The following is a 25,930-nucleotide window of genomic DNA, read 5'->3' as shown; positions in this document are numbered from 1 at the left end:
GCGACATCATTCATTTTAGTTTTCTTTTTTCATTGCACTCTTCCAATTTCCTTGTGCAAGTGATTTAGCTGTGATGACTTAAGAGGTCATTCCTTCTCAGCAGCGGCCCTTCATGGGGTGACCATATTCTCCTCTGTTCGACTTATGATGAATCCATTCAGCAGAATAATCGACCTTAATTAAAAATCGGAAAGAATATTATGTTTATTCATGTTGAGATGGCATGTCTATTCATATTTCTTAAATATAAATGATAATTCCCATGGTACATCATTAATTGACTGATTGGAAAGTTATGAAATGAGTTAGATTGTGAAAATCTTTTAATCAGAGTATAATACAACAAGTGCTTTATACGCGAATAATTTATCTCACTTCAAGATGGGGGGTATTTTTTTTTTTTCATAAATTCATAGTTGGATCGCAAATCATGTATGTACATGCATTTTTTTTTTTTTTTTTGGGTAAAAGTACAAGTACTTCCTCACAAGAGAGCATTTTTGCCTCAAGTCAATGTTCAGCTAACTTTACATAAAAGGTTGTTCTCGAATTTCAATCACATTTGAAAGACTTTCAAATAGGGCCGCAAGCAATTGCTATGACGAGGGTCACAACGCTTGCCTAAACTAGCCAAGGAGACCTCACCCAGCTCTCTCCCCCCCTTTGTTTCTCACAATTGCGTTTTTGTGTGATGCCATGGTGTTGCCACGATTGTTGCCATGCCTCTTTGTTCTCAAAATTATTCTCTCTTAACTTACTAAAAAATAGCCAAGTAGGATGATAAATCCGTAATTCACATTAATTTATAATAGTTCTTATAGAATATCACCTTGAACTAAATATATATTTTTCAAGAAACACACTAAGCCAAAAAAGATGTTTGAGGACTTGATTAAACAATTTTAAGAAGGGCCTATCTAACACCTATTTGGCACCATGTTAACTCCAAGTCTTCTAAAAATGTTTAACATGAAACACAAAACAATAAAAAATGTTAATATTCTCACTTGTCTTGAAAACTTAATTGCGTGACTTTTATAAATTTTAAAATTTGATCGTACAAAGCTGAATTTTGGAATTTAGTTCAATTTCAGAAATAAGTTTCGTTATTTTAAGATTCACATAGCAATGACTTAATATAGGGATTTTTGTTAATGATAGTAAGAACAGTATGATTGACAATTTGACATTTCCTTCAATAGTTTTTGAGTTTTTATCTTTTATCTTTTCCCCTTTTTGGCTTTGTAAGCAACTAATAAAGCCAACGGAAAAAAAAAAAAAAAAAAAAACACGCTTTAGGGGCAAAATTCTCCTCGCAGCTCCAGAGGGAAGAAGAGGGAGAAGAAGAAGGAGAAGAAGAAAGCCAACGGAAACCCACGCAGCTCCGAAACTCCCCCTTCCCCCCGCCATCGAAATGGTCCGCCGAGAAGAATCGTAGGAGCTCCGTCGCTTCTTCGCACCCCCGCCCCGCCGCCGCGCCGCGCAGCGAACGTGATCGCCGGGGAGGGAAGATGGATCAGCCGCCGCAGCGATCGAGCTCGGCCTCGCGGGCCTACCAGGTCCATCCGTCTCGCGCCGCCATCAACGATCTCTTCAACCTCTACTTAGGAGTAAAACTCTCTCTCTCCCCGAAACAATCCTCCTTCGGCTTTTGCGTGTTTCGACTCTAGTCGTTCGCAAGTGTCTGACTTCGCTCGTGTTTCGCAGAGGAACAGCCGCCACCGAGCCGACGACTCCGTCCGCGAACCCCCGTAAGGGCTCGAAACTCGGAATGCGTGAAGCCCGTGGATTGGCTCTGTGTTGTCGCTTGTGTCTGTTAAGTGTATAGGAGTACGATTGTGGAGCAATTGATTAAGTTTCCGGTCCAACTGAAAATGGTCCTTTCGTTGTTAGGTGAATTAGATGGTTTTTGCGCCCACCCCTTGTGCCCTAGGTCTAAGATGAGAAGGTGATTTTGCTGTCCAAAGTTGGGAAGGGAAATTTCGGTGTGTTTGTTGTTTGAATCAGAGTTCGACTTCTGGGTATTGTTGGGCTGTGCGTCGGATGCAATGAGGAATCTTTGGTGGTTTGCTTCCTTCGGGGGTTAATTCTGCTTCAATTTGCATCTAAATCACCTGCAGGAATAAGGCGCAGAAGCGTGTCGTGGCTTTTAACAGGGACCTTCCTCCTCAGAATGACCAGTTCATTGTGGACTTCCAGCAACTTCAAAACCAGTTTGCTGTAGGTTAATAAATCCTATTGCAAATACATCTTCCTTTTGCATTTTTTCCTAAATCTCCCTCTCTACCTATATAATTTTATGTAACTAGCAGATGCGAGCTTAATGTGTGTGCTGTGCATTTCAGGACCAAGATCAACTGCGATCCATGACAGAATCTGTAATTATATCTTTGGTTGGACTGTGCAGAAATCATGCACCACGGGCAGAGTTTCTTCTCTTTGCTCTACGGAGCTTGTGTGGTATTGGTTACATTAACTGGGACACATTTCTGCCTTCTCTTCTTTCTTCAGTTTCGTCAACTGAACTTTTAGTGGGTCAGGGGAGCCAGTCTATGCCTGTAGTATCAGCAACAAGCTTATCACAGTCTGAAAGGGTAGCATCATCAGGCGCAATCCCCAATTCGAACTTTCAGCCTTCCAATCCTGCATCTCCATTGTCATCGGTTCATGTCATTGGTTCTCCTGGTCAGTCAACAATTGAACCATCATCTGGTGCGACAATGTCACCGGTAAAATCATCCGATATCTCCTTCTCTGGTCAACATGCCGCAGTGAGAACTGGTTCATCTGTAAGAGACAGTGGTGTGAGCAGCCTACGTCAGCTATGCTGCAAGATTATCTTGATAGGTCTTGACTTTAATTTAAAACCGGTGACTCACTCAGACATATTCTCACATATGCTTAATTGGCTTGTTAATTGGGATCAAAGACAACATGGAATGGATGAATCCAATGTCATCAAGTCCTGGAGACCTGACAAGGCACTGATAGAATGGCTACACAGTTGTTTGGATGTGATTTGGCTATTGGTTGAGGAGGACAAATGTCGAGTGCCCTTTTATGAATTGCTACGCAGTGGCTTGCAGTTCATAGAGAACATACCGGATGATGAGGCCTTATTCACCCTTATCTTGGAGATCCATAGGCGGAGGGATATGATGGCAATGCACATGCAGATGTTAGATCAGCACCTTCATTGTCCTACATTTGGAACTCAAAGGATACTAACCCTCACTACTCCTAATGTGTCTGGTGAAGCAGTTGGAAACTTACGGTATTCCCCGATCACATATCCAAGTGTGCTTGGAGAACCACTAAATGGAGAGGTGATTGGCTACTCCTAAATTTTGTAAAAAGGGGCATTCTCCTCTACAAGATAAAGACACATCTTCTAATTTAAAGGAGATTTTTGATAGATTTTATTTACTAATCATATTTTTCAGGAACTAGCAACATCAATTGTACGGGGAAGTTTGGATTGGGAAAGAGCATTGCGATGTATAAGACATGCTATTAGGACTACTCCATCGCCTGATTGGTGGAAGCGTGTGCTTTTGGTGGCTCCTTGCTATAGACCTTCAGTACAACCACCAACTCCTGGTGCTGTTTTTACCTCTGAAATGATATGCGAGGCAACAATTGATAGGATTATCGAGCTATTGAAGTTGACAAATTCAGGCAAGGTGTTCTATCTTCACAGATGTAGTTGGAGTTTTCCTCAAAATTAAAGGGAAAACAACACAAATGGTCCATGAATTTTGTTCCAATGTGCAATATTGCCCTTGGACTTTTTATATGTTCAATGTGGTCCCTAAACTATTAATAATGTTCAATCGACTCCTTAGATTATATAAAAATGGTTTATGTTGTTCTTTCGTTAACTCAAGTTTTGCTAAGGTGGCTTTGAATCTGTTAAGTTTGAAGGTTGAACAACAAAAAATAGTTATACGTGAATTAATTAAGTATGATATTTATCTCAAGGATATAGTAATCCACATCATTAGATGATGAACATATTAATGCCTAAATGTTTTGCTCTTTAAAAGTAGATGGATAAAAAGATGATGTTGACTCATCATTTTTAAAGTCCAATTCAGCATATAATGATTCATGTCATCAAATAACGCCTGATTTGTTGTTTGTGCAAACAAAGGACTACATCGAACATTTATGGATAGTTCAATGACCACATTCCAAGAAGGACATTGCACATTGGGCTACATTTCTCGTAGCATATGTATCATTTTCCCTAAATTAAATGTAGATTACGTTAGGAATTCTAGATATGTTCTTGCACTATTAAGGAGAATTGTGCTTTACAGTTTTGGAGAAGGAAACATATTAGTTCTAATCCTTACCAAAAAAAAAAAAAAAAAAAAAAAAACATATTAGTTCTAAAACTGATGATTTGCAAAATTGCATGCTTTGAATATAAGGTCTATCCAGTTAAGCATGGAGATATTTCCATCTTTGTTTGTTGCACTGATCAAATAGGAAATTCTTCGTGTGGTGGTCATCAATGTTGAAGATAACGTTAGATCAAGGGTTTATTATTGGGCTTTGCATTTACTCATTTGTACTTTAATGGAAAAAAATGGGGAGCGACTAAGAATCAATCAATGGCTGTGAAGTTTAGGATTTAATTTGCTATCTAAAACAATAAATCAAGGTCTCGATTGGTTCTTGATAATTGGAGATAACATATACTTCTCTAGCTTAAAGAAAGGTAATCAAGTAGGTAGGAGATGCAAAACTGATAAGCCCATCATGAAGATAATCATATTTATGAAATTGCCAGGACTTATGATCGGAGGTCAAATTAATCATAAAAAAAAAAAAAAAGCTTGAGCACATAAAGAACCCAAGAAGAGTTTGTATGGTGAAACAAAGAAATTTCTTATGCCAAGCAGGCCAAATACTACTTTCTCAAAATGATGGAAGACCACCTTAAAGTCACTATGATCGGATTCAAATGGGAACTGTTGGAACAGTTAAGTACCTGAGACTTAGTTTGGTATTTGTTTAGCCATCATTTGGACGAGGCTGCTTATTCTAAGCTGCCATTCTATCTGGGCAATTGCACTTTTTGGTTGTTTGCATCAATTCCTTTATTTGGCTAGTGAAGTTGTGCTCTTGACTTTTACCTAGTCAACTCCTTTTAAGCCAAAAAACCAGTCTTGCTGCTGAATTTTTTTTTTTTTTTTGATACTTAAATAACTTATTTAATTAGTCATAATGAAGCATGTCGTGCTGATGCAATGTTTGAACTATTTAATTGCTGGTTTAGGACCTTTACGAACAACAATAGAGGTTGTTTGGAAAAACTTTCCTGCAATAACTTCAGCTGTGAAAAGATGCACTGTAACTTTTTATAAAGTTTTTGGCAAACACCTGACAGCTGCAGCATCTCCAAAGACATAATGGCTTAGAACAGTTTTTAAGAATTTCTCTATCCTAGGTTTTAAGATAGCTTTAGAACATGTTTTGTCAAATATACAGGTTGCACCACTTCACAACACAATCATTAATCGATATAGCTACACTTTAGCCACAATTATGTCAAACGGGCTTTATATTTTTAGTAGTATAACTTATAGCAACTGAGCAAGGAAATTGGGGGATTGTAGAATGTGTTTTTGATAGAATTAAATTCCATTTGGTCAAGTGGCAGGCAATAGAAACATTTTGATAGAGGGGATCTTGGGAGTTAAATGTTTGTTGCTTTTTAATGAGGCTCTAGCTGGCAAATGGTTATGGTGTTTAATGTTGTACATGATCACCTCTAGAGGAGATTGTGGTTGTGCAGTATGGCTTGGATAACATGTTGAGATGAACTTGTGTTTGGGGGATAACATGTTGAGATGCGTGTGATTGTGTTAGAAAACTTGCACATTGAAGAATTAGTATAGTGTAAAGCAGTTAATATATTATATTTGACCCATAACTCATTGGTTTAAGCTTTCGAGTGAATGTGGGTTCAACTGGATATGCTGATGGGGTTGAACTTGGTCTTTTTCGTGGCGATCTGCTCTATTGAAGATATTGGATTTCATCTGCACGCTCCCAACAAGTATCGGAGTTGATGATTGATTACAAGTATCGGAGTTGATGATTGATTGGTGGCACAATCTCATGTTTCTTGAATATCTCAAGGAAATAATGTTGTGACAAACGTAGTTTATAGGCAGCCTTCATAGTTTGGTATGGCGAAAGAGACCTTAATATGAAGGTGCGCGTTAGAAATTTAAGTTGAGACAAGTTGATGCAAATGTATACTTGAATTAAGGCAAAGCAGACCTAACACTAAGCTCACACGTGATTGGGAGATTGTTGAGATGCACGTATGAGTTGTGTTAGAAAAGTCTCACATCGGAGAATTTGTATGTCATGAATATATTCTAGTTGGCTCATAACTCATTAAAATACTTAAATTAAAGGGTAGTAGACCTAACGACCAGCTCATATGTGGAGGGGAGATTGTTGAAATACATGTGTGAGATCGGAGAATTGGTGTGATGTGAAGTGGGTAATATATCCAAGTAGGCCTATACCTCATTGATTTAATTTTTTGAGTGATGGTGGATCCAAATTGATAGTCCAACTGGATATGTTGGCGACCTGGGACTTAGGTCTCTCTTGGTGATCTCCGCAGGTGAAGGTATTGGATTTCAATAGCACGCTTCCAACATAAAATGGTTTTGATTACCAAGTATAGAGGATCATTGCATGGTTTTGGAACATGGAGGTGGATTAGAGAGGCCAGGATGACCTTTACACCTTCATTAAAGTTGGTGAGGAGAGTAGAACTTATACTTGTAGTGACGTTTGGCATGGAAACATGCTACTAAAAAATTGGTTTCTTGACCTCTTTTGTATCTCTAGGGACATTTATAGAGGTTTTTGTGGAGGATTGTTAATTTTTGAACTTTGAAGTGACTTCTTAGCATATTGATTTTTCTTAGGCAAGATTGCGAGTTGGAACCTTTAGTAACTTTTTTGACGAGGCGTTGGACTCTTATATTACCCCCTTTTCTAATTATATACTGATGTGGAAATCTGTCAAAAGTAGTAACTTTTTTGTTAAATCCTTTCATGGTTTTTTAAAGGAGAAGATGATGGTTGGTGATGGATTGACTTCCTGGATATCTATTTGGAAATCCAAGGTCCACGTAGGTTGTTTTATTTGGTTGGGAAACTTCTTGCAGGCACATCCTTACTTTGGACAATCTGAAAAAAGAGGAGTTGTGTTAACCAGTAGATGCTTCCTTTTCAAACAGAGAGGAGAAACCCTGTCAAACCTTGTTAGAAAGTCCAATCCAAAAGCTTAAGCCGATAGGTGAAGGGATACCACATGAATATAAAAAGCATTTAGGGTTCATTGTCAAGTGATGTGGAACAATATTTCAACACCTCCTCTCACATTCGGATTATGAGCTGCACGTGGAATTTTTTTACCACACACCTTCGCGTAAGGGATAACTGGCTTTGATATCATGTTAGAAAGTCCAACCCAAAATCTTAAGCTTAATTGGTGGAGCGATACCAAATGAATATAAAGAGAATTTAGCTCCTCTGTTTTATTTTTGGTTCATAGAGTGGAATGAGAGAACTTTTGAGTGGCAAGAGTCCTCTATTCAAGATCTTAAATTGGCTTAAAGTTCTACATCTTTGGTATAGTGGGGATATGTTCTTGGATGTAGATGCTTCACTCGACATTATGGATACCTTGTCTTGTAAATGAGATCCCCGTATTGGTTTTGAGCTCTTTCTGGACATGAGCTCTTTTTGTACATAGGTTGGCTTCCCTTTGGTGTCTTATAGTGAATTTCTCTTTACTTAAAAAAAAAATGCTGATGTACTAACAACTTCCTTGACCAGAATAGACGGGAAAGCTGGTCACCTGGTCAAGACCCTGGGAAGATTAAGAAGCCTGTGAATATAAGAGATATCGTGTACCCTATATATGATATCTATGCTGTAACTCATTTGATAATGAAGACTTCTCTGTAATAAAATAAGGTGGTTTTCTATCAAATATGGGAGTAATCATGGAGGGAAAGATAACTTTTGGCCATGCTCTTTTGGTTTGCTGCTAAAATTAGATTCTTCAAAGTTGTGCTTTTTATTTGTTGTGACCGAAATTGATCTCATACTTCAGATTTCCTTATCATTCTGCCAGTGTTATGTTTATTTTTCTACATGCCTGGACTTGTAATGCTGGTAAAAAATGATTAAAATCTAGTCATTCATAGACTGCTGGAGATTTGGAATGGACTCACAACAAGCATAATTTTTTGCAGAGATAAATTGCTGGTCAGAGTGGCTCATCTTTTCAGATATCTTCTTTTTCCTAATGAAGAGTGGGTGTATCGATTTTGTTGATTTTGTGGACAAACTATTTGTGCGACTTACAGAAGCCGATCAACATATTCTTCGTACAAATCATGTGACTTGGCTATTTGCTGAAATTATTCGAGTCGAGCTCGTGGGAAATGCTTTGAATTCAGATTCTAGAAAGGTTGGTTTTAAACTATCAATTGGTTTTGGATCACTATTTCTCAGTTTTTTTCCTGTTCTTTTTTTTGGCCATACAGTCTTGTTTCTAATCAATATATGCTCAACAGGGTTACTTTTGCTGTTGCGTGTGAGTTATTTCATATCATGTTGTCGGAACATGTCTTAGAAAACAGAGAGATAAGTTACATGATGAATTAGGACCCCATTCCTTAATCCTCTCCTTATACAGTGACTCAGCTGATAACAGTCACAAAGTTGGTTTGGTGGTCAAAGCATTTTTTGGTCTCACTTGACATCTGACTCAAGCTTCAGAACAGATGTTGTTTGTTGATCATCCAGTTTATTTGACTTTTAATGAACATGATAATTTATTTGTGGTATTTTTGGTTCTTTCTTCAAAATACATTCCTGCTGTAATTCAGCTGTCCAAGTTATTAATAAATTTTTTTACGTGTTTGTAACACACATTTTGCAGGACGCATCTACTCAATTCACCTAATATGCTCTTGAATAATGTGTTCTGCTCTTCATCTATTATGCGCTTGTTCTCAAGGACCTGTAACTCAATGTGACGACGAAGGTTTAAAACAGAAGAAAGTGAACTTGCATAATGATGATAGTAGTGATAAACTCGAGAAAGAGAGGAAATGCTGAATATAATGAGCTGCAAATATAATTTTGTGAAGAGTATGTAGAATGCTGCTAGAATAGGTGATTTTTGTGAGCATGGAAATTCTAGATGAATTATAGTGGAGTGTACAATGTGGAAGACTGGACTTAACTTTTATTTGGCTAAATGTAGATGTGTGAAAGTTTTGACATTGAAAGATAAAAACAACAGTCTGGTGAATAATATTTCCTTTATAGAATAAAATGAAAAGGTGTTATGTTAGAATGAGGAGGGGGCCCAATGGAAAAGGGCCATAAAATTTTTGTTCAGGTGGCTGGGCTTTAATACTAAATATGACTTGGTTAAATTGCTGGTGGCAAAATTTCTCATAGAACAGACGCATAAACCTTGCATAGGACAGATATAGATCACATGCATAAACCTCGCTTACTGAGGAGCACTTAATTAATTCCATGCTTCCAAACTTTGCCTTAGGATGAGGAGACAAAATCTTGATCATAATTGTGTACAGGGTTTCCAGAGGTTTTAACTCTTATAGAGTAACTTGCCTATGCTTATAACACTTGTGATTCTCCAGCAATCAGGTCCTTTTAGATGATATTAGGCTTCCTTGTACTAGCCGGTGAAGGGTTTGATTGATGAACAAGGTTTTAGTAGACCATGGATTAAAAGGACAAACGTCCACTTCTCACTTACAGTAATTAGCCTTGATATGAGATGTGGTTTCTTGCAATTTGGATCACATGCATAAACCTCCCTTACTGAGGAGCATTTAGTTAATTCCATGCTTTCAAAATTTGCCTTATGATGAGGAGGCAACATCTTGATCATAATTGTCTACAGGGTTTCAAGAGGTTATAACTCTTATAGAGTAACTTGCCTATGCTTATAGCACTTGTGATTCTCCAGCAATCAGGTCCTTTTATATGATATTAGGCTTCCTTGTACTACCTGGTGAAGGGTTTGATTGATAAACAGGGTTTTAGTAGACCATGGATTAGAAGGACAAATCTCCACTTCTCACATACAGTAATTAGCCTTGATATGATGTGAAGTTTCTTGCAATTTAGATGGCTTTTGCAGATTAATTCACATATTCTTCAATTGTTTAATATCTTTTACTCTTGAAGTTCAGAATGTTGAATCATTACGTAACTCGTGCTTTGCCCCCTGCTAGGTGGAGACAATCAAGAAGATTTTGTCATTTCATCGAGAAGACAGAGGCTCAGATCCTAATAATCCTCAAAGTATCCTACTTGATTTTATTGGCAGTTGTCAGACTTTACGAATTTGGTCACTGAATACAGCAACGAGGGAATATTTGAATAATGAGCAGCTTCAGAAAGGAAAGCAGATAGAAGAATGGTGGAGGCAAGTGGGCAAAGGTACTGCTTATGAATAGCCTTGTTAGAGTGTAGTCGTTTGATGGTATAGACATACCTATTACTAGTGAATTCTATCTACTGTTCCATTATTGTCGACTTCTCACTTAAGCCATTCTTTCCATTGGCTAACAAATGTTCATTGGCTTCTAGAAAAGCATAGAAAAACATGGACTATAAGCTTGGACACAGAGAAAAAAGACATATAATGTGCCTAGAAAATTTGATGTGCCATTATAATGTGCCTAGCAAATTTGATGGCTTCTAATTTAAGTAGGATTGTACTTCTCAGGAAAATTTAGTAGGAATGGCAGGCCAGGTAAAAGGAGATTTCATGTTACCTTAAAATAGAAGCTGCAAATGCCTATATTCCTCCACCCAGGAGACGTTCCTTTACTGAATTAGTCTTTTTAAAAACCTTATTCCTTTCTGAAACATCTTTCTTCATTGGTGTTTTTACACTCTGCACCATCACTTTCCAGAATTTACACTTAACATCCTCTCACTTAATCTTCAATAATTACCTGCACCTTGTGTTAGTATTCTTTTACTTGATCACCCTCTACAGTTTAATTATAAGCAATGATGCCACTAGAGGCCGAGATTCCATTTAACACAAATGCACTTCAGCTAGCTTCCATGCTGATCACAGATTCTGAGTAAGGCAACTTTCTGGAGGTAAAATTATATTGATGAAATAGAGGTTTTGGTTGCCATCAAGGTAGCAGGAAAGAGATATGTTGAATGGGATATAAAATCATGCAGGATTAAATCGGAGACCGCCTCTGAGCATCAAACTAATGTAAACCGAGAATCAAGACATGTATGATAATTTAGAAAGGAAAACCTAAATTTAACCATCACATATTTGAAAATAGATATGAAGTATTTGCCAATATGGGTCCATGTTCTGGTTTTGCTTCATGCAATTTCAAACTATAAAGCTTAGCAAACCGTTAAATAGGAAAGAAGGAATGATGACCCAAGAAGTACCTTGAGCTGCTTTTTGAAAATCACCTTTGAACTCTTCAGTTGACATAACTCTGACAACTTATGCTCTTGGCTGCGTCAATTAATTGTCACAATTGTCATGTGCATTTAATGAATGCATCAGATGTGCCACCCTACAACTTACGTGTATGAATAATACGAGCTCACAGACCTGATGCATGTGCTTGCACACAAACTCATGAGCGAGAATGCTGTAATTTAAATCACATATTAACAGAGAAAATCAATCAACCTTCTGTATTCTTTTTTCACCTCAAAGGAAGTGAATGCTATCCTCAACCATGTGGCCGTATTTATCTCTGTCTCTTATGGTTAGCCTAGTTTTAGGCTATCACAATGTCCATGTGGATGCTAATAGCAAAGTTTATTTGGACTGCACCAATTGCTTAAACCTGTTGTCTCAGACATGTTTATGAAGTTTCAATCCATGCATATTGAGCAGATTTTCTACAGCTTGTTGAGCTTCTTTTTCAGGAGATCGCATGATGGACTACATGAATATGGATGAGAGATCAATAGGGATGTTTTGGGTTGTTTCTTACACCATGGCTCAACCAGTTTATGACGCAGTGATGAACTGGTTATCCTCTGCTGGAGTTACGGAATTATTACCAGGTTCTAATATGCCAAATGAGAGGGTAATGAGGGAAGTAAGCCCAATACCAATGACCCTAATCTCTGGGTTCTCAATGAACCTATGTTTAAAATTGGCGTTTCAGATGGAGGAGACTTTATTTTCCAACCAGGTATCCATTAATGGAGCTTTGTCCTTTCTACAATTCTTGTGGATTTGACTTTTGCTGCTCCATCATTGCTCATCTTCAGCTTAATTGGCATGATATCATCTATTGCCACTTTGTACAGCTCTATCCTTTTTTTCTGTTTAATCTATGGTTATGCTTTGCAATGCCCTAGTGTGAAGCAGCAGGCATCGAATCTAAATCCAAGATGATAATATGCCAGTAAATGTTGATAATTCATAAATGTTGATAATTCATGCACCATTGTTTTGTCAATATCATATATTCTTTTCTGAATGCAGGTTGTGCCTAGTATTGCTATGGTGGAAACATATACCAGACTGCTGCTCACTGCCCCTCACTCATCATTTCGCTCTCACATCAGTGTAGGCACTTCTTTCACCCAGTCTAAGTAATAAGTATGCCTAATCCGTAATGCAAAGTTCTACCTAGTTGAGGTGACATGACTATGTCCCATTTTCTGCAGCAATTGGCTCAGAGAAATCCGGCCTTGTTGAGTAAGCCCGGAGTTACAATTTTGCTATTTGAGATTTTGAACTATCGCTTACTTCCTCTCTACAGGTAATTCTGATTGGTCCATAGAATATCTTATGTTTCCATAGTATTTACGGTGTGCTTAACTCTAGTTATTCCTTTTGATGATCGTTCAGTGTTGAAACTTCTGGGCTCCAATTCTTGATCAATCTCAATCTTTCTCCATAGTCATTGGATCAAACTTTCTTTTCAGATACCAAGGGAAAACCAAAGCTTTGATGTATGATGTCACGAAAATTATTGCTGCTCTCAAAGGGAAGCGTGGGGATCATCGTGTATTTAGATTGACTGAGAACTTATGCATGAATGTAATTTTTTCACTGAGAGATTTCTTTTCGGTGAAAAGGGAAGGGAAGGTGAGTAAAATATTAGGTGAACGTGGAACTAATTATCTGGTGTGTTATCTTTTCTTGCCAGTTACTCCCATGATCTCAAATGCCAAAGATTTTTTTTTATCTAATTTATTACCAATATTTCTTTTGGCAGGGTCCAACTGAATTTACTGAAACTCTGAATAGAATGACGGTCATTACCCTAGCAATACTCATTAAAACTCGTGGTGTTGCTGATGCTGATCACCTTCTATATGTTCAAACGATGCTAGAACAAATACTAGCAACTAGTCAACATACATGGTCGGAAAAGACACTACGCTATTTCCCTTCTGTGCTTCGCGATGCCTTGGCAGGGCGAATTGATAAGAAGGGCCTTGTCATTCAAGCATGGCAGCAGGTTCATCATAGAACTTAAAACCCTTTTAACTTCAGATCTTTGTTATCTCTACTTTTCCTAGCCATAATTATTTGAAATAATATTGCATTTTTGTCTAGTATCATTCGTTCCTTGCACTATATGGAGGACTTTCACAGGATTTTACTACCTTTTGACTATAAAATTCTTTTGTTCCCTTGTATGTTTTCCACACCCCATTTCTATCACCAGTTCTTGCCTTAGGCATGAGGGGTCTCGTGGCATATGATTCTACTGTTTCCGAGTGTTATATTGTTCAGGGATCATTCAGTGTGCTTGTATTTAGCCGACAAAATGGTTGCCTTTGGATCTGATTCTACATCTTAGAATTTTAGTATAGTTTGCAGTCTATGGATGAGCTAAGATATAGGTTCGCATGTGTTTTGGGAGGGTCGGTTTGAATTCATGATATCTTGAAAAAGAAATTCTGTCAACGTGATGTTTGTCATATTGCTAATTTTTGTTGGAAAGTCTCAAAAGCTTAAGTTATTGGGTGGAAGGAGATTACACGAATACGAGACTCATCTAAATCCCATAGACGAGTGATTCAGGATACTTTAACACTCTCTCACGTTTAAACCAGGCTAAGAACGACATATGGAATCTGCAAATGAGGAGGCTCACATGCGTAACACACTTGGGGAATAACCTAGATGTTAGAAAGTCTAACCCAAAAGCTTAAGCCATTTGGTGGAGGGATCACTTGAGTATGAGGATCATCTAAACCCGTGGACAAGTGATATATGATACTTTAATAATCTCAAAACTAGCATATGGGTCAAAAATGGAATCAATTAAGACTTTCTTTGCAATGATTGTTTTACAAGCTAAATTAACCTATACAGCCAACATGTGTATCTTGTTCATGTATTTAAATGTCCTCTTGGTAAAGCTTAAATGTGGGAGACATGCTTTAGCTTTTCATTTAACAGGCCAGTTATTGGACATATTAGTTCTCTTATTCTACTAGGTCCCTGTTTTACTCATGTACAGTGCAATATAAGTTCGGGAAAGTCCTGAAAATTGTGCATGAGAGGCTTTCGGACATACTTAGTTTTTAGCTATCAGTGTTGTAGATTATATCTCAGAATAGGGTTAAACTCTTCATTTGCACTATGGTCATTACTAGTTTTCAAATTTCAGGGTTTGCTTTAACTTTGTTCCTTTTTTTTTCCCCAGGCAGAGACAACAGTCATAAACCAATGCACCCAGCTTCTTTCGCCATCTGGAGAACCTAATTATGTGACAACCTATACTAGCCATAGTTTTCCTCAGCATCGTCAATATTTATGTGCTGGAGCGTGGATTCTGATGCATGGGCATCCTGAAAACATTAACACTACAAATCTGGTATTACGGCAAGCCTTACAGCACTTTGCATGTTGCCATGTGGTGCTGATTAATTAGTTGCATGTTTCCTTAATTGCAGAATAGGTTTTTGGCCTAGTTTATTTCGATAATAATAAGTACTCCTTCAATCTCTCTCTATAACCTACATATATGTGTTCTGGATAAAAGGTGCGTGTGTTGAGGGAGTTCTCTCCTGAGGAAGTGACTGCTAATATCTACACCATGGTGGATGTTCTTCTTCATCAAATTCAGATGGAACTTCAACATGGGCATTCCATGCAGGTCTTTTAATTTGAACTTTCTAGAGATTTCAAGTGCATAAGAACTCTCTCTCTCTCTCTACTTGTAAAATGTAGGCATCCATTTTGATCCATGTGCAGCTCTTCCTTTTCAGGACCTCTTATTTAAAACAAGTACCAACCTTGCATTTCTCATTTGGACCCATGAGTTGCTTCCTTTGGACATACTACTACTGGCACTTATTGACCGTGATGATGACCCCCATGCCTTACGCATTGTGGTAATTTTCTAAATCTTATATTTGTACTTTTCGTTGCAATTGCTTATGTCCACTTATCAGATGATATTTGGTCTGCTATATTGCTTCCTCTGCTCCCCAATCAAATCTGGTTCTTTTCCCTTCTTGCTAGCGTGGTCTTTAAATCAACAGTTTCAAGGGGGCATGTCATTAATTTGTCTTATGATAACATAAGATAAAAAGTTTTCCCTTATATATCAGGTAGCTGGGGCTCTAGTACAGAGGGTGAACACAGCGGTGCTCTTTTGGAATTAAATGATATGACAAGGCTATGGTTGATGATGTTATGGTATTGATGGTATTACAATCAATTGCATCTGATGTTATACCTAATGGTTAAAATTATAGGTCAGAAGTAATCTTATTATGATGTCTTTCAACTGTCATTATGCAAGAGTCTGTCATGTAGTTTATTTTTTCTCAAGGAATGTTTGGTTGCTTTATATGTTTTCACCATGATGATTCAGCCATTTGAAATGCCTTGCTGTTTGACGATTGTCAATCTTCTTTTCTGTTATAAGTGGGAGGTTCACCATCTTGTAATAGAAACATCTATTCCTATCTTTGATTTGGCTTAGCTTCTGATGCTTCTCCTCACCTCATTATTACCTACCTTTCCTATTGTCCTCTTACTCCGTTGACACATCTCCCCTTAGCTTAGTAGAGAGCTGCCTTAGCTTTTGCCTCAGCAATCTTCTATTTCATGAGAAGTGGTCATTGTTTCTTTTTCCACTGTAGTTTAAAAATTCTTAAATGTTACCGATCATAATTTGAAGATTTTAAAAAGTGAAAGCTAGAAGCTTCTCATCGGATAAGTCAAGATTAGAAGACTGTGTTGTCGTATTTATACATTGGTGCTGTCAAGGCATGGAGAAAACCTGGATTCAAACAAGTGATAATTTAGAAAAATGAACCATCTGATACATAGTCACAACTTGCCAAGTAGACATTCTCAGTGGGGAAGCTTGAGGAAAGCTTGGCTCTGAAGACAGTCCTTCAGGTGGCCTATTTTGGCACAAGCTGAAAAACAAGTGTAGGCCCTAAGATGGTTAATCATTTGTTCTTTTCTAGACTGCAACTTTGTATTTAGCCCACGCTGAGCATTGGGTGCCTGGCCAAAAAGTCTTGACCAATCCCATGATGTGTTTGACTTGCTGCTAAGCTGATTAAAGTCTGGTGGTCCCATTTAAGTCATAAGAAATAGTGTCTGATATGTTTGAGAAATAAGAAGAGTCACTGGTCTGCTTGTATAGTGGACTTCAAGTGTTTATGGTCTCACGTTTCAATCCTTTCGACGTAGCTTTATCTTTTAAGTTTCCAGCTACTTGAACAATTGTCCCTATAAATAAATTCTTTATTTATCAAAAAAGGAATTTTACTTCGATGGCATTAACAAGCATTATGCTCCAGATCAGCCTTCTTGACCGACAAGAACTTCAACAAAGAGTGAAACAATATATTTTGAATCGTGGACCTCCGGAACATTGGACTTACACTGGAACTTTTAAGCGTGTTGAACTGCAAAAAGCGCTTGGGAATCATCTCTCGTGGAAAGATAGGTAAACTTGCTGGCATTATCATCCTCTTTGATGGCACGTGCAGAAGAATTTGGATTTGCTCTTTTAATCTCAGATGGAGATGCAATGTATTTCATTAATCTTTAGATAATAACCATTTCCTGTTAATTGTAAGTTTAAAAGTAAATTTGACTTACCCCAATTTTGTTAATTTTGGATGATCAACAATTAAAAATTGCCCTTATTACACTGTATGATTAAGAACTAGCATGTGCATTTGTTTCAATAGAAAATATTTGTAAAAAGTACGTGGGAGTGTGTATTTTAGTTCCAGTTTTCCTTTTCTTAAAAGGCTTGCGTTCAAGAAGAGATTTCTAAAGAAGCATCTAAAATACTCTTTACACAAGTAGGTTTTAAGTGCTACAGTTTTTAAATTCTTTAACACAAGGATTAAGTGATTAGTTGCTGTCCCTCATAATTATAGATCTTATCATAGGCAATCTCTGGTTTTCTCTTATCATAGGCAACCCCTGGTTTTCTCAAGTATAAACCTTTTCTTTATGTGGTCAAAGTCTAGTAATTAGTTAATGAACGGATGTCTTGTGTGAATGTCTCAATCTGTTTGAAATCTTCAATGCAGGAATCCTCCATAGCATGTAAATAAGCTGGCAAGGAAACCTCTTTTTTCACTCTTCCTGTCTGTCTGAGTAATGAATGAAACCAGTTTGTCTAGTCCTTTGTCAATATAGGGACTTACATGGGTTGGATTAGCATTTGGCCAATCTGTTGCATTATGTTCATTAAGTTGAAAACGCGGGGACTTGGTGACTATATTTTAGTTTCATTTCCTCAAGATGCTTATTCATATTGCATCACTATTTTTTTTTCTTTTTACATCAGATCAATCTAAGTTGTCTCCTCTTGAATTGGATATTCACTAGGGTGAAATCTGGATTAGATAAAACGAAAATTTATGTTTCATGGATTCCTTACTATTTATCACTGTCTACATGTTTGTTATGTACTAGATCTTAATCTTTCTCGGAACCCTTGAAACTATATGCATTGTCTTTATACTGAATCAAGCTAATCCATTGTAGTCCCTCTCAAGGCACGCAGTCACAGAAGGCAATTCAATATTCACTTTTTCTCTGTACAGGGAAAAGGAGGAGCAGAAATAACTAATTTATAGGAGAAGATACTCACTTATTTTTCTTTAGAGTAGTGTTTCTTGCTCACGTGAGAGTTGCTAGTTGAATTGTTAGAGTCCTCCAAAAATAGGTTTCTGAAAGCTTTTAGGGCATAATTCATCTCACCATTTATAGTTGGATTCTGGGTTTCTGGAGCTTTCTCGATCTTCGGCTTACAAATCTCCAAATCTCCAATTAAGTTAGTCCTGTGGCTATGCACATGCAATGAAGCTCTTGTCGCATGGATCGACAATATCCTCTTATTATTGAATAGGACTAATCGTAGGGACAATATAGACGATCTTCGTGGTAAGAGTCTGAATGATCAAATTTTTGTGCCTTGTGCTGCATTCGTTTTACTTGGACTGAGAACTTTCATCATGAACTCCTTTTTCAAGGAAGTCTTGGAAGCTGGTTTCATCTGTACACCAACTGTTATTGGATATATTTAATTCAGCTTTAACTTTTACTGCAGCAATTTTTAGAGTAGTGTAAGCTATACTTCGTGATGGTTCCGAATTACAGTGATGCATGGTCATTGAGCTTAATTTCCAGTTGTTACTGGACGCTTCTGTGGACTGTAGTCTAACAGTTTATGTTGTTATTAGTTAATTGGGCAAATGATGCTTGATGATGCAGGTATCCCCCATTTTTTGATGATATTGCAGCCCGGTTGCTTCCCGTGATCCCCCTTATTGTTTACAGACTGATTGAAAATGATGCCATGGATCAGGCTGAAGCAGTCCTGGCTGTTTACTCTCCATTTCTAGCTTATCACCCTTTTCGATTCACATTTGTTCGTGACATACTCGCATATTTCTATGGTCATCTTCCTGGGAAGCTCATTGTCCGAATTCTGAAAGTACTTGATCTTAGCAAGGTGAATATCCTCTTTATATCTTAATCCTTTGAAATGCTGCTGTCTCTACAACCATGATGACTTGATTTTTTTTCCAGATTCCACTTTCTGAGTCATTCCCACAACACATTAGTTCCTCAAATCCTGTCATGTGCCCACCTCTGGATTATTTTGCTACTCTGCTAATGGGTCTGGTCAACCATGTCATTCCTCCATTGAGTAGTGACGCAAAATCTGTTTCTGTTGGGGATACTTCAAACAATTCAGCTCGAGCTCCACATAACAAAACTTTGCCAGCCCAACCTGGCCAAATGAGTGCCTCAGAAGGTCAAAAGGCATTTTATCAAATTCAAGATCCCGGCACACACACTCAGCTGGTTCTGGAAACTGCTGTGATAGAGCTGCTTTCACTTCCTGTGTCTGCATCTCAAATTGTGTCATCCCTAGTTCAAATTGTCGTTAACATCCAACCTACCCTAATTCAATCTAGTAATTGTCTGCATGGAGCTCCAAATGGTGTTGGACAAGGTTCAGTCCTACCAACTTCACCTTCAGGTGGAAGCACAGATTCCTTGAGTGGCAGCAGATCTACTCCTTCAGTTTCTGGTTTAAGTACCTCTAACTTTGTCTGGCGAAGTGCTTATACATGTCAACAACTGTCTTGCTTGTTGATCCAAGCTTGTGGTCTTCTATTAGCTCAGCTTCCCACTGAATTTCACTCGCAACTTTATTTGGAGGCTACGCGCGTAATTAAGGAGAGTTGGTGGCTGACTGATATAAAGAGGTCATTGGGTGAACTAGACTCTGCTGTTGGGTATGCATTGTTGGATCCAACTTGGGCTGCACAAGATAATACCTCAACTGCCATTGGTATGCATACATTACTATACCTTCTCAGCAGTAGCTCCTTTTTTTTGGGGTCAGATTCTCAGCAGTAGTTTAGGGACACTTTTTGCATATGCATGCCCTCAAATAGTGTTCAGCAAACAAGTCCACCTTTGCTTAAAATTTAACTTCGCCTTACATTAAAAATCCTCTTCATGGTTTTTGTTAGAAGCAACTGTAATATGATTATATTACCCTAATACTATGTTTGGAAAACATGATGGGAGAGGAGAATGCAAAAAAAATGAAATGCCCACTTATAAAAAAATTTCCTCCTCTACATACAAGAATTACAAAATTTTCAAATATTTACCACCCAAATTTTTGTTCACCTCCATTTTCATGTGCAATTATCATATGTTGTAAACAAAAAAAAAAAAAAAAAGTCATTGTAATAAATCCATAAGTGGAATATGTCCTTGTGTGCATCATCGTCCTTATGAGCTCTTGGTTTTCTTTACACTGGACTAATTTTCATCTTAAGCATGCGAGGTTGTGATTATCCGGTTAGTAACGATTCTACATGGGATTTTCCATTGAAAACATTGGGTCAATTTTAACTTACTGTCTTCCTTGATGTTGCAATTTAATAAACGACTCTTCATTTTGTTGTGCGGTCTACATATACTCAGCCTGACACGTAAAAATTCATGATGTGTTGCTGTTATTTACCTGAATTTTATTTTGTGGACTCTCAAATCATAATTAACCCAACCCATGTCCATCACAAATATCTGGATAATGGTACTGATCTGTATGTGTGCTTGTGTGATTTGTATTCTACACGTGTGTCAATATTGAATGAAAAAAAATCCTGAAACCTAGAATAAGTAAGTTTAGTTCTAATAAAGAAGGCCCTGATAAGTGGATTCAGTGAATTCTTAGTCGATTCTATATATTAATGGTTCAAATGAATCTTCTTTTATTATTTAGTTCCAAATCCAGGATGTCCATGAGTTATGGTCCAGAGCATGAGCTTGCATTTGTTTGCTATTCTGATAATTGTCCTTTCATGCACTATCCAGGTAACATAGTTGCGCTGCTTCATTCCTTCTTTAGTAATCTCCCGCAAGAATGGCTGGATGGGGCACAAGCGATCATCAAACACCTCAGACCAATTACATCCGTTGCAATGTTGAGAATAGCATTTCGTATAATGGGTCCATTGCTTCCAAGACTTGCCAATGCTCACTCCCTTTTCAACAAGGTAAAGGAAGTGATCCCTCTATCTTCTATTTGGATACTTCTGTGGAAAATGCGACAGAGAAATGAAGCTCAGTGTTCATTCGAGTATGTTTCTTTACTATTTATTAGTTGAGAAACAAAATCAGAATTAAAACTTGAACAGGGTAAGAAGTTCGTGGATCTTTAAACTTTTTCTTCTTAAAGGTTGGAAGTTTTGAAGGAAAATGAAGTTATCTCACAATCACAAAGTTTGAGTGGTTAGACAGGAAACATAAAACAGAATCTATCCTTCCCTTTTGCCACGTTTAAGAGTAGAGGGTGGAGTAACAAAGCACTAGCCTCTCTCACGCGGTCTTATAGTAGATAGAATGCCTTTTGCAGTGATAATTTCATAAGATTGAAGTTTTAAAAAAAATTAACCGTGTTGATGTCTATAGCCCAGATAGTGAGTTTTCTTCTATTGTGTCATTTCTTTATTTCAGCTGTCAACTTTGTCATTTATATTTTTGTTTTTTGCTTGTCTAGTGTAAAGCTATACCAGTTTGGTCATATCCCTATATGTTAAGGTTAAATGACTAATTACAAGAAACATTTTCTGATGACACAAATGTCCTGATTCCTATAATTGGTTTGATGTGCAAGACAATGGGATAAGTTGACTTATTGCTTTTGTTCCTTGAAGTTGTCTTCCCATCTTCTTTATCATGCTCTGTACTCTGAGCTTCAAAGGAGACTTTTTCAGGAGCATGCTTGATAACTGGAATAATCTTCTTTAAATTCCTACTTGCGCTTTTATCCTCCTCCTCTTCAAACCCTAGTGAGTTCTTTCCAAAGTCTTATAGCAGGATGCTGCATTTTTCAAGTAATTGTAATCAGTGTTTGTTTAAAACTCATCGTTCTGTCGACAGTACTTAATGCAGATGGTGTTTCAGCAATAGTGAATGTAAAGCTGTGTACTTATTAAGTGTTATCAGTTAATGTATGATACTCTCGAAGTCATTTTATTTTTCTCTAGGGGAGAGAACATGAACAGTAGAACTTTGATGTGTCCATTAAATTGCCGTGTACAATAATCTATGGCTACGTTTGGTCGTTCGGATTTTTAATTAGGATAGGACTTGATAGGATAGTATATGAAATCCTGATATTTTCCTATATTCTATCAATTGTTTAGTGAATGGCAATATTAAGGTCGGATATATTCACATCATATCATGTACATTTTTTTGATATAAATGACATATCATTATAAATGAACCTAAAGTTCATGAACTGAGATGATAAAAATCTCTTGCGACACTATTCTCTACTTTATTTTTATTTTATTTTTCCTATCTTTTTAAATTATTTTCTTTATTATTTCTTTTTTCGCCTTCCATCATTCTTTAATAAAATTTTATCAAATAGTAAACTGTACTAATATACCTAAAATATGTAATAAATATAATAAATAATTAAAAGATTGAATGTATATTATAAGATAGAATTAAAGTTGAATATGTAAATTAATATAAGATTAAAATTTTAAAAATAATTTTTTATTTTTTATTTCTTAAATTAGAATTGAAATATAACTTGAATTTTTTTTTTTTTTTTTGGTAAAAGTATAACTTCAATTTTGTTAATTTAATAAGTTTGTTATTTGAGAACAATAACTTTCCTATTATGGACATTATAAATCTTATTCATTTTTATCCCACTTTCCTCGTGAGATAATTTTATCTGGCCTATATCCCCATTATATCCGACTTCATTTTGTCCTGAGCAAGCACCAAACGTAAGATAGGATAAATCATATCCTATTCCAAATTTTATTCTGACTGTCAAACGCAGCCTAAAGGTGTATTCTATGTATAAATGGTCATTTTTCATGATTCTCTATCAATCTATTATCTGTGATTGTCAACTGTTTCTGCACGTCATTAATTTGATATGTGGTATTTTGCACCTACTTATTAAACTAAGTTGTTTCTTATTCTTCTCACTTCCAGATACTTACATTGTTGTTAACCACATTGGTGGATGTCTTTGGGAAGAACGCACAACCCTCAAACCACGTTGAAGCATCAGAAATAAAGGATCTCATCGATTTTCTGTAAGTGGTTTTTCCTTTTGTATGGTTATTCAGGCAGAACATTACAGATGTTTTTGGTGCATGAGGTTTTGGAGAAGTGCTTCAGTTAATTACTCTATAGCATTTCCCAAAAGGTGCTCAGTTTAGAATTTGACAATTCTTTGCATGCGTATGACATATCATCATAAATTTTGTATATAGGAAGACTCATGATTTTAGCCCAAACTTTGTTTCAAAATCTTATCCATAACAAATCTTTTACTTCTCTTTTCACCAGAATTGCAAGCAGTAGTATCTTTTCTCCTCTAATTAAATGTATGCTGAAATGAGAGTTGCATCTGCTACCTAATGGATGTCTTCTTAATTGTTCTACCAGCCATCATGTCGTCCATTATGAAGGTCAGGGGGGACCTGTGCAGGCGAACAGCAAGCCCAGACCTGAGGTACTTGCTCTCCTTGGTAAAACATCCGAGAGACTTAGACCAGACGTGCAGCACCTTTTTTCTCACTTGAAACCCGACATAAACACTTCCATCTATGCCGCCACCCACCCGAAGCTTGCACAAAATTCAGGACAATGAAAGCATCTATAGTCGACACCTGGAGCCTCATATGTTTGCTCAATAAAATTACAAGGGGCTCCTCATTTTGGCCGTTTCTCCCTCTTATACATGCTTGCATTTGAAAGCAAAAGAGTCGCTGCTTCTGAAGCATGAAGATATGCAAGTCTACTTGGTGCTGACCTTGGCGTCATGAATAGTCTGCACTGTTCGCTGGATACTCTCAGGTAATCTCTTCTGTAAATCTGTTCTGTAAATCTGTAAATACCCAATGTTGTGATACATGGATGGGTGACGTGGTTGGGACCTAATTTTTGGCCAAATAACTTGAATGTAGTTGAGGCTTGCTTTTCTACTAGCCTCCTAATTTTAGATATTACCTCGAATCTTGGTTATTAAATCTTCAAGTGGAGTTCGGATGTTACTAAATTCTCCTCCTCTTTCTCTCTGTATGCGTGTGTTTTGGATGTTGCCCTGTCTAATTGGCTGCTTACTTCAATGGTGACATGTCGATTCATCAACATGCCAACAAAAAGTCATAACTACTATCTCCCGATGATGATGAGGCCTTTCATTCAGAATTTCTGTATAGGATTCATTGTTTAGATTGATCGTTGGGACATGCCAAAATTCTCTTCGGTAGTCAAATTTAAGTACCGCAACTTCGCACATGGAATATCACGACTGAAGATGAAACCGTGCGTGGTTTGAAGGACATTATATAGTTCATCGAGTAAAGAGATAAACAGTGTCACTAGAGTGCTTTGTAAACTGGATCGGACCGGTCGAATTATTTGTTGGTCAATTCTTGGATTGCTTAATTGCGTGCCCCTCGTAAATCTGATTTAGCATGTCATCATGAGGTAGTAGTTAAGAGGAGGAGAGGGAGATCAGAGATGTGTGTATTTTCCCAGCGCGCTGGGCTTTTCCTCTCGGCCATTGAATGGGACTCTGCGTATCACTTTCCAAAGACCACAGTCTTCATCCCAAGGTTCTCTTGCCTCAGAGAAACTCTCAAAACTCTTATCCATAATTCTGTGATTGTACATTACAAGTCATAAATAAAATTTGCCCAAGATATCATCATACAAGATTTTGAAGAATTTCATTTGCTTTCGGGACGTCTCCCCCGAACATAGAACTTAATGCGAGCATTGCGGTTATTAGCAACTTGTGGTTATTGGCCACTGTGATAACCCTAATTGCAAAGTAGAAGAAGATTTTGGACCCAAGACTTGCATGTGTGGTTTGTAGCTTCGCACTCTCTGGGCAGGCGTTCTTTTAAGGTCCGTATCAATTTGCGAAAACTACTGGATCTCCGGGAAAACAAGTAGAACAGTGAATACAGTATAGTTAAAGGAGACTTTCTTTTCTTTTTTTTGATTGACAGTTCAAGAAGAGTTACGAGGCACAAAACCGGATCACTCTGCACATGTTACAGTAGATTTCCTTTCACGCAGCGTAATGGGACTTGCATCGGAGTACGCATCAAGCCAAGCATATGGAAAAGATTAGCTTCGCCGAATTGGCATGAATCGGATGTAACATCCCCTGAAGCAATTTCAAGACACTTAAAGAAGAGTCTCTCTAAGAGAATCATCTTTCTCAGTGGTCGTGTCATCTATATCCTCGGAGCATGTTCTTTTCGAAATCTGAGAACATCCTATCCCACGGGTGCTCAGTAAAGTCTCTAGGTGAACTAAGGAGAGTCATCATCCTACAACTGACAATAGTCTCTTAACCATTGTGTGCATAAATTGTGTTGACCTCAATTAGCATACCAGGTTCTGGGCAATTCAGAATATTCAACTTGCAGGCAGGTGCGAGTCGCAAGACCTCTTTCACTGCAGCTTATATGACCTAGAAGAAGCGATCTGGGTGCAGATGTTGATCTAATATACAAACTCAGCCCATCATCAACCTCCCACTCAATATGAAAATACATTTTGGTGACCCTCAATTCTCACACACTCAACTGCTCCAGTCTTTAGTGCCGACCCCAATACGGCCTAATTTCTTATTCATTTTCAATAATCAGTCTTGCATCGACGTCAAGTTTGAATTGCCCAAAGGAGTGCATCTGATGAAACAGTCATGTTGCCATTGGCAAAGCTCCAAGCATGAGTCTGATCTTATGTGAACCAAACTGAGACCGGCAAAAATTCATTTTCCTACTGTATTCGCCA

At 37.5% G+C, this 25,930-nt stretch overlaps 1 protein-coding gene across 1 annotated transcript; it reads left to right on the top strand.

The window, feature by feature from the left end:
* Positions 1–1,306: 1,306 nt before the first annotated feature.
* Positions 1,307–24,173, top strand: LOC104433236 (mediator of RNA polymerase II transcription subunit 23). Its single transcript, XM_010045919.3, has 21 exons — positions 1,307–1,610; positions 1,708–1,751; positions 2,121–2,220; positions 2,346–3,326; positions 3,444–3,678; positions 8,301–8,518; positions 10,326–10,533; positions 12,016–12,287; positions 12,584–12,667; positions 12,769–12,863; positions 13,030–13,192; positions 13,323–13,568; positions 14,766–14,936; positions 15,105–15,218; positions 15,331–15,456; positions 16,885–17,033; positions 18,821–19,061; positions 19,139–19,910; positions 20,951–21,132; positions 23,102–23,205; positions 23,561–24,173. Exons 1-21 carry the CDS (start codon positions 1,512–1,514, stop codon positions 23,763–23,765), a joined length of 4,809 nt encoding a protein of 1,602 aa, XP_010044221.2. The 5' UTR covers positions 1,307–1,511; the 3' UTR covers positions 23,766–24,173.
* Positions 24,174–25,930: the final 1,757 nt, after the last annotated feature.

The sequence above is a fragment of the Eucalyptus grandis genome, chromosome 2, assembly GCF_016545825.1.
Source record: "Eucalyptus grandis isolate ANBG69807.140 chromosome 2, ASM1654582v1, whole genome shotgun sequence".
Lineage (NCBI taxonomy): Eukaryota > Viridiplantae > Streptophyta > Magnoliopsida > Myrtales > Myrtaceae > Eucalyptus > Eucalyptus grandis.
Note: the sequence above shows the minus strand (reverse complement) of the source record. Positions and strands in the feature narration are given on the sequence as shown.

Bases quoted from the DNA above. Each gene is read 5' to 3' on its own strand.
- LOC104433236 (XM_010045919.3), top strand. From the start codon at position 1,512: ATGGATCAGCCGCCGCAGCGATCGAGCTCGGCCTCGCGGGCCTACCAG. The intron at 3,679-8,300 runs GCAAGGTGTTCT...AATTTTTTGCAG, and splicing joins ATTGAAGTTGACAAATTCAG to AGATAAATTGCTGGTCAGAG. The intron at 8,519-10,325 runs GTTGGTTTTAAA...GCCCCCTGCTAG, and splicing joins TGAATTCAGATTCTAGAAAG to GTGGAGACAATCAAGAAGAT.